This window comes from Chiloscyllium plagiosum, chromosome 23 (assembly GCF_004010195.1).
Source record: "Chiloscyllium plagiosum isolate BGI_BamShark_2017 chromosome 23, ASM401019v2, whole genome shotgun sequence".
Classification (NCBI taxonomy): domain Eukaryota; kingdom Metazoa; phylum Chordata; class Chondrichthyes; order Orectolobiformes; family Hemiscylliidae; genus Chiloscyllium; species Chiloscyllium plagiosum.
Genome location: NC_057732.1, coordinates 940536 through 950159, shown reverse-complemented (window position 1 = coordinate 950159; position 9624 = coordinate 940536). Strand labels below are relative to the sequence as shown.

Here is a 9624-nt window from a genome sequence, read left to right as displayed (position 1 = left end):
TATCAAGGACACGTTGTATCTGTTCCTTGAAAAAGTTCCACATTTCCACGACATCCTTCCCTGACAGCCTATGCTCCCAACTTATGCTCCTCAGATCCTGTCTTACAGCATCGTAATTACCCTACCCTGTTACACGCACCTATCTCTCTTCATAACCAAGGTGAAAGTCACAGAATTGTGGTCACCATCACCAAAATGTTCACCCACTAACAAGCCCATCACTTGTCCCGGTTCGTTACCGAGTACCAAATCCAATACGGCCTCCCCTCTGGTCGGACAATCTACATACTGAGTTAGAAAAGCTTCCTGGACACACTGCGCAAACACCGCCCAATCCAATCTACTTGATCTAAAGAGCTTCCAATCAATATTTGGGAAGTTGAAATCGCCCAAATGTTGTTACTCATGCTTGTTTCCTTCGAGCCTTTACTAATGAACACAACTGAAACTTTTATTTAACTAACATCTTTCTGCAAAACATCACTTCTGGCAGATATGTAACATTATTGGCACAATCCCACAGTCACTCCCAGTTTCCCTGCAATTCATTTCTCTGCACGTCAGCTCAAAACCTCCAGTCTCTGTTGAGAATTGTCCCTCTCACACTGGATTTCCTGGATACAGTTATCACCTTGGTCACTATCCATTGCTCAATCTTCAAAGGCCCCATCCATTCTGTTCCTTTCCTTTTGATCAGAAATTGAACTCTGCTCAGCATCTTGCTTCATCACCCCTTGTCTCACCACAACAGTAGCTTCTTTGCCCCATGACTAAAACAGCAGTGGTCCTTCATTTGTGAGATGTTATGAAAAGGAGATAAACCTGATCTCTGTTTCAGTTCCTTTCCCCATGGTAACAGGAGATGCTTGTCTGAACTTTTAAAAGTATTTTTTAAAACATAGTGGTGTTGTAAAGTTTTCATTATCAATACTGCTGTTTAGTGCATTATGTTTACAACATGATGCATTTTCTGCATATTTTACATGAATGATTCAGTTATTTTCTATTTTCACAGTGTGTTGTGTTTAACTGTTCCGATGGACTCAACTACAGAGCAATGGGGAAGTTTTTCAAAGGCCTGGTACAGTCTGGAGCTTGGGCTTGTTTTGATGAATTTAATCGTATAGAATTAGAGGTAAATGTAATTAACTTTACAATTAACCTTTAAACAGAATATCATTGTAATGGTGATATTAATGAGTAATCACACCATCAACTAGAAACCACACTTGAAGTCCAAAGCTTGAAAGTTTGATGAACTTTCTTTTTTAAATTGCAATTAACATTTATATGATGATTTTGGATCCAAATTAAAAAGTACACTTAATTTGATTTAGTAATTCACTACCTCACACCTGTATTTTATAATTTACTGTTGCTCTTGTCAAGCAATCAGTAACATTTCCAATGTTCCTAATGTCAATTACTGTCAGATGTTCTAAATGTAGCTAAAAAGAGGGATCAGGAAGTAGGGCGTTACAGATGCTACTCAAATTGGCAAACAATGGGGAAAATTACTACATATGCTGGAATCTGCACTGAAAACAAGAAATGCTGGAAATCACAGCAGTCAAGCAGCATCCATAGAGAGAGAATAAGCTAAAGTTTCAAGTCTAGATGACTTTTCATCAGCTCTGACCTGCTGTGATTTCCAGCATTGTTTTCAAACACTGAAGAATATTGCCCTACATGAGGATCACTGTTGTTCACATTTACAAACACCCTGGAGACTCAGAAATCTGAAATACAGTTTCAAAACTTGCAGAAACACAAAATTCAGGATGTAGTTAATACAGAGGAGAACTGTAGAGAATAATTAGTCAACTAGAAAGGTGGGCACTTGGCCGATCAATTATGTCTAAAATAGAAAAGTCTTAGGTAGCTCAGTTGTTTTCTCTGCCAAAAAAAATACTTTATTCATAAAATTTAAAAGTTTGTCATATGTCTGACAGGACAACGTGATGCGCCATGTGAAAGTCTGGAGAGTGAACATGATTTCCAAATTTATGTGTAACTTTGCTTCTCATTTTCTGGGTGGACTGCTGGCAACTAGCAATGTAAAACAAGAGAGAACTGTTTATGTGTCTCCCTGACAGTGCACAGCCTCTCCCTCAGCCAGTCCTCAGCTCTTTGTCTCCTTGTAGTGACACAATGTAATGAGGTCCCTAGCCCCAGGTTAAAACTTCACAGGAACTTAGAGCAAATCTGATCCCCAGACCTGCAGTGTACAGGTTCAAATCAATGTAGACAAATCCTCACAACCTATGGTTCTGTTTCTCTTCTATTTGTGCATACCTAGTAAAGAAACAGCAAGACATCAACAAGGGATAAGATATTGATTAATACTGAAATATGTAGATTCATTCATTTAGGAGCTGCGAAGTTGGTAGCCATATTGAATATTTCAAGAATTTTGGACACATCTAATTGGTAACTTCCTTAGAACGAACCCTTATGAATAATTCTGAACCACATAATAGATTTCATCACTTCCTCTCTAACAAAGTACACAGAAAATATAACTAGGCCTATCTCTTGTGGTGGAAGTGACAATGTCCCTATCCCTTGACTGAGAGGCTGGGTTCACATTCCCACCTGCTCCAAAGTTGTATAATAACATCAGAAAAATAGGTTAAATTGAAAAAACGCTTCATTTAAAGCCACACTCTCAAAAGCATGTACCAATCATTCATCAATGGTACACCTAAAAGATATACCACAACAGCAGATCAAAGATGGGGATGTTCATTGATGATGGCAAAACGTTCACACCATTATCAACTCCTCAGATCCTGAAACAGTCCATGTTCAAATATGGCAAGACTTGGACAAGATTCAGGTTGGGGCTAATAAGTGGAAAGTTGTATTGCACTGCACAAGTGCCAGGCAATAACCATCTCCTTGACATTAAACGGTGTTACCATCACTGAATACCCCACCATTAATTTCCTGGGGCTTACTATTAAACAAAAACTCAACTAGAATCACCATATAAATACAATGATTACAAAAGCAGGTCAGGGGCTAGGAATCCTGTGGTGAGTAACTCACCTCGTGACTCCCAAAACCTATCCATCATCTACAAGTCACACTTGCCTGGATGAGTGCAGATCCAACAAGAAACTTGACGCTATTGAAGACAAAGCACCCCGCTTCATTGGCACCACCTCCACAAATATCCACAAATAGCCATTCTCTCCACTATCAATGTTCAGTAGCAGCAGTGTGTACTAACTACAAGATACTCTGCAAAAATTCACCAAGGCTCCTAAGACCAAACCCATGATCACTTTCATCTAGAAGGATGAAGTGAGAAGATACATGAAATCTTCATCACCTGCAAGCTCCCCTCCAAGTCACTACCTATCCTGACTTGGAAATAGATCATTATTCCATTAACATCACTGGGTCAAAATCCTGGAACTCCTGGAGGAGAGCATCTGGATGGAGTCAGACTCCAGTTTTGTCGGAAGAATCTGACAGGTAGTGCCCTTCTCACCACCAGCCAAGCTCTGTCTTGGTGCTTGTTGGAAAATTCTGATATTGAGCCATTTTGCAAGTAGGCGATAGCCAGGTTGGACCAGATGTTGATTGTAGCCATCACTCAAAGCTTCCACAGCAATAGCACAAAAGGCCAAACCGGAAAAAAATAACAACTGACAGGGAACTCCAAAAACCAAACGTGAAAGGTCAAAGTCACCACTGAAACCTCCAAAAATAAAACTAATCCCCAAGATTCATATTCATCCTGGTGTTGATGATGGTATATCCCTATCAGATTAGTAGCAGGGCCAGGGACACAATGTAGTCCTTTGAGAGTCTTGAGCCCCAGGTTTTTACCGCCCAGGCTCTTATGTGCCTCTATCCTGGGTCTTGGCTAGTAGGAAGGATAATGAGATCACAAATCAAGTCAAAACTTGCATGCGTGAGGCCATAAAAAATGCATAGCTAATATATAAAGAGATAGAATTGAAAACTAGACAAGTCATGTTGAATTTATTTAATTCATTATAAGCATGACAAAAAATTAACATTTTAATCCAATGCATCTAAACTGTGATATATTTTTGTCTCAAACAGACACAGAAATCCACATGAGACAACTACAAAATAATCTTTAAAATTCTGAGGTTTTCCAAAGGAAGTTGTCCCCTCTTTTCAAGGATAAGTTCTATGTAATAAAAAAAAACTCAAACTGATGATGATGGCATGCTGGACATAAAAAAAGGAAAGATCAGATAAGAATAAGCTTTCATTTCTCCCTCAGCTGCTTACAGCTCATTCCCAGAGGGATAAGCCTTTCGCTTGATGCTGGTTTTTAATCAAAAGACGACAATCCCATTGATCTTTATTAAGATAATGTCAGAAGGGGAATTGCAGCTTTTCCGAGCTGTGGATAACAGATGCTGGACAGATCGAACCGAAACATGGCTTTTCATTCCTTTGTTTTTACCGCCCAGTGACTGAGCATGTGGTGGAGGTGACAAATCAGTTTGCAGCCTGTTCTCTTGACACAGCTTCTCTTGTTTCCTTCTCAGGTTCTGTCTGTTGTTGCCCAGCAGATCCAAACCATTCAGCGAGCGGTTTCAGAACAAGTCAAGACCTTTGTCTTTGAAGGAACAGAAATCTCGCTGGACCCATCCTGCACTGTGTTTATAACCATGAACCCAGGCTACGCTGGCAGGGCTGAGTTACCTGACAATCTGAAGGTAAAAGCAGCAACCCGGAGGCAGATTACACTTCAGGAGATCACCATTATTCAGAAAACTACAACTAATGAGCAGCACATACTGACAGTATGTTCTGTGATCTTGTAATAGAGAGAGTTTCATAACTATATAGTACTTTTTGAGAAGAGTATGAACCTGTCTAATTAATAATTGAAACGCAGCGTGAAACAGTGTGCACTAAACAATAGTTGAAGTAACTAAATTGATGTGACGGTCTTGAAGGAGCCACTGCAGTTCAACTGGTGAAATCATAGGGAACTATCTAAGGCAGGGGAGCCTGCTGGCAGAGCAAGGCAATTACCAGCAGGATGAAGCATGGTACCATTCCCAGGGTAAGGCACATGGGCTACAACACAACTCGACACAGCAAAGGCACATCATGACAAGGCAAAGCATTACACTCCCCACGGAGCTGTAATTAATCAAAATAATCACATTTAATAGATAAATCTCAAGTGAAGGAACTACCAACAAGATTTTGCCTTTTGTAACTTTTACTTTAACACGAATCTGAACAGTCACAAATTAAATATGAATTAACGAGGAAATGATGACTCTATAGTCAATACAACAAAGATATACCTTACCAATCACAAGCAGCCCCATTGTTCCCCAGAGACAAAAGGCACCACTAGCAGTTCCAGAGGTTTTCTATTCAGCTTCTCACTCTCCCACTCAACCGATACAGTCTAATTCACCAGGAGCTGGGTTCTAAAACAGGTTCCTGGATATAGGTAAACGTAGGCTCCTCATTGACTCCAGCTTAGTTCAATTCCTGTACAGGGTTAATTTAATGGGAGTGTTTCTGGCTAAAAGCTATATGTGTTGGCTGGCTCAGTGTGAGACTGAGCATCTGAAACCAGCAGACCATTAGAAGGGGGTGCATTACGAGAGGCTGGGGGTGTAGCTCCAGCTTTAAGATGCTGTCTCCTCTTTGATTTCCCCAAAAGAATTCCCTGACACATTCACCTGAAACAAACAAAAATAGAAGGTGCTGGAGAAGCTCAGCAGGTCTGGTTAGGGCCTTTGTTAGAATCCAGAATCATTGGCCTCAAAACGTTAACACTATTCTTTATCCACAGGTGCTGGCAGACCTGCTGAGCTCTTTCTGTTTTTGCTCGTCTCATATTTCCAGCATCTCCAGTTCTTTGCTTCATATTAACTACACTTGTGTGCTTGCTCGGCACCACCAGATTTCTGCAACATCACTCCAGGGAACTGTCACCATCTTCATTGGCATCTCTGGAATATGTCCAGCCAATGTTGGTGACAGGAGTGCACTGTGTGTGTAGAGTGTGATATCTCTGACTGCAATGTTCTTGCTGCAGGTTCTGTTTCGTCCTGTGGCTATGATGGTCCCAGATTATGCACTCATTGCTGAACTCTCTCTCTACTCCATGGGGTTTGTCAGTGCTCGGATCCTCGCTGCGAAAGTTGTAGCAATGTACCGACTCTGCTCGGAGCAAGTAAGTATGACTGAGCATTGGAATATAAGACAATCACTGATGCATTCTCTGTTAAACATCTCTATTTCCTATTACTATGATCCCTGAGACAGGGATTCCTGGCAGTGGGATTGGCTTTATTTGGATTACTGAGGCTTGAACCAACACTGTGAGGCATTTGCGTTTCCTCAGGCTGATTTTTGCTCTCAATAGCTCAATCCAGGTACTTTCACAACTTGGCACTGCCCCGAGTGGTGTGATGTTGAATAGGTGGGGTTTGGAGGAAGGTGCACTATGAGGATCAGACCCCCCACACATACACAGACACACACACACACACAGACACACACACGTCAGAAGCAGCCACAGTGAACTGTTGAAGACACCTGTGTAAAAGGATCACCTCAGTTCTATCTAACTGTGACCCCTATCTAAATGATAAACATTCAGCATTCTAATACTCACCCTCATGCTCCTTAATCCCCACTCCAGTGCCCCTCTCTCACTATAAACCCAACCCACCACACTCCCCAACATCCCAACCCCAACTGTCCTGGGTCCTCCATGATTCTATGACGCCAATGAGCACAAGAGATTCTGACTTCTGATTGGCTGACAACTCTCACTCAGGAGGACTGCTGCTCTGGGGTCTTGATTCCCAGGGGTGTCTCACTGGTGGCCTTGCAGCTGCCTGATTACCACGACAGTGCCTTTCCTGGAAGACATGATGTGGAGGTGCCAGTGTTGGACTGGGGTGTACAAAGTTAAAATTTTACCTCGTTTTTACCTTTTTATCAGGTAATAGTCCAACAAGTTTATTTGGAAGCACCAGCTGACAGAGTTTGAAAGCTAATACTTCCAAATAAACCTGTTGGACGATAACCTGGTGTTGTGGGCTTTTTAACTTTCCTGGAAGAGGAAGCGCAGGTCTCTGGTTGACAGGTTAGATCCTCACTGCCTTGACTGCACATAGAGGGTCCATGAGACATAGTTTTCAGTCCATCCCACACCCTGTTCCTTAGCCACTAATTCCATCTCACTCCCTAGCAGCCATCTGACATTAAACTCTTGGTGATCATGCAATGAGCTGACAGCTTCACATTGTGTCACCACTAAGGCCACTGACTCAATATCAGCCCTGCCAATGCACTTGAAACCCTCAGCCAGATATTTCACTCAACCTGTTCAGACACAGCTCTAGAACAGGTGGCACTGTAGGTAGGCAGGCCTCCTGACTCAGAGGTTCGGACACTATCACTGCACTAGAAGAAATCCCTTGTTTTATTAACTCTAGACTTGACTGTTTCAACACACTCCTGGCTGGTCTCCCACATTCTACCAAAACACTGCCACTTATGTCTTAACATATCAATCCCATTCCCCTGTTCTCACTAGGTTCCACTCAAGCAAAAGCCTGATTTTACAATTCCCATCCCCGTAATCAATTCTCTGCTAGCCTCCCTCCTCATTTCCATCTTCTCCACTCCACAGTCCCTCAGGGTCACTGCCTCCCTCTAAGCCTAGCCTCTTGTACATCCTCATTTATGATTCCTGCACCATAGGTGGCCTAGGTCTAGGCTCAGGAATACCCTCCTCACCCTCTTGGCCTCCCTACATCATCCTCTTCCTTTAAGGCCCCTATATTGGAAAAACATATGGATGAAAATGGAATTGTGTCGGTTTGAAGGGCTTCAGATTGGCTTCACAGGTCGGCACAACATAGAGGACCGAAGGGCCTGTACTGTGCTGTAATGTTCTATGTTCTACAGTTGAACTCTGTGAGCATTTTGTTCCTTAAGCTAGTATCTCCTAGTGTGGCTCAGCCTGTGCTTTGTTTAATCATTCTGCTGTGAAGCATCTTAACATATTTCTTTGTGTGCTCTATAAACATAAGTTGTTGTTGAAATGGTTGAGAGGAAGTGAGGCAGGTAGATAGAAACAAAAAGAGAGAGAGGGACAGAGGCAGGGATATAGTGAGAGAGGGATAGGGACAATGGTAGGGATAGAGTGCGAGAGCGGGATAGAAACAGTGGCAGTGATAGAGGGATAGGAACAGTTGTAGGGATAAAGTGAGAGTGGGGAACAGGGACAGTGGCAGGGATAGAGTGAGAGAGAGAGGGAGTTGCAGGGATAGAGTGAGAGTGGAGAACAGGGACAGTGGTAGGGATAGAGTGAGAGAGAAAAGATGCTGGATAAAGAGATTCCAAGTTAGAGTGAGAGTGAAGATGAAAATGAAAGAGCATATCATGGGAAATGAGCAACAGATATATATGAAGAGTTTAGACAATAAACATAAAGCTGAAATCCTGGGAATGTCATTTCTAATTAGCTGAAAGCCTGAATGAAAGTAACAAATTTTACAAAGGTAGATTATTACCTAAGGAGCTTATCATTCTGTATCCCATGTTGATTGTGTCTGGTGACTGAGTGAAATAACAAAATAAAAGTTATCAAAAGCACTATTTGAGTGGGACATTGATCTATTGTTTACTAATCAGAGTTTCTAATTTGCAGCTTTCCTCTCAACATCACTATGATTATGGGATGCGAGCTGTAAAATCCGTCTTAACTGCAGCAGGAAACTTGAAAGTCAAGTACCCCGAGGAAAAAGAAGAGGTTCTCACACTTCGTTCCATCACTGATGTCAACCTGCCAAAGGTACACTGACCGACATCACTGACTGACATCACTGACCGGCATCAATGATCAACACCTCTGACCTTAACCTGCCAAAGGTACACTGACCGACATCACTGACTGACATTACTGACCGGCATCAATGATCAAAACCTCTGACCTTAACCTGCCAAAGGTACACTGACCAGCATCACTGACTGGTATCATTGACGTTAACCTGTCAAACGGTACACTGACTGACATCACTGACTTAACTTACCAAAGGTACACTGACAATGAGGAATCTACAAGAGCAAGGGAGTCTGATGGATGGCAGTTATAGGAAGGGGGGCAAGTTGCAGATACAGTCACATAAATGGGTTAACTCCAGGAAAGGAAAGAGAGGTAGGCAGGTAGTGCAGGAGTTTTCTGTGGCTATCCCCATTTCAAACAGTATGCTGTTTTGGAAAATGTAGGGGGTGATGGATTCTAAGGGGAATGTAACAAGAACAGCCAAATTTCTGGTGTTGAGACTCATTCTAATGCAACAAGGGGCATGTCGGGTTCCAAGAGATCGATAGTGTAAGGGGACTCTCTACTCCGAGGTACAGACAGACATTTCTGTGGCTGGCAGTGAAAAATCAGAATAGTATGTTGCCTCCCTAATGCCGAGATCAAAGATGTCACAGAGAGGGTGCAGAACGTTCTCAAGGGGGAGAGGGACCAACAGGAGGTCATTGTACACATTGGAACCAATGACATAGGAAGGGAAAAGGATGAGATTCTGAAGGGAGAATATAGAGAGTTAGGCAGGAATTTAAAAAGGAGATCCT

General features: G+C 42.3%; 1 protein-coding gene across 1 annotated transcript in view; it reads left to right on the top strand.

Moving 5' to 3' along the window:
* The window catches only part of LOC122561437 (dynein axonemal heavy chain 3-like), a 466282-nt gene that overhangs the window by 264228 nt on the left and 192430 nt on the right, over positions 1-9624 (top strand). The window contains exons 25-28 of the mRNA XM_043713180.1: positions 1016-1135; positions 4539-4709; positions 6059-6196; positions 8690-8833. Of these exons, the coding sequence (XP_043569115.1) occupies positions 1016-1135; positions 4539-4709; positions 6059-6196; positions 8690-8833 (573 nt within the window). The remainder of the gene's footprint in view (positions 1-1015; positions 1136-4538; positions 4710-6058; positions 6197-8689; positions 8834-9624) is intronic.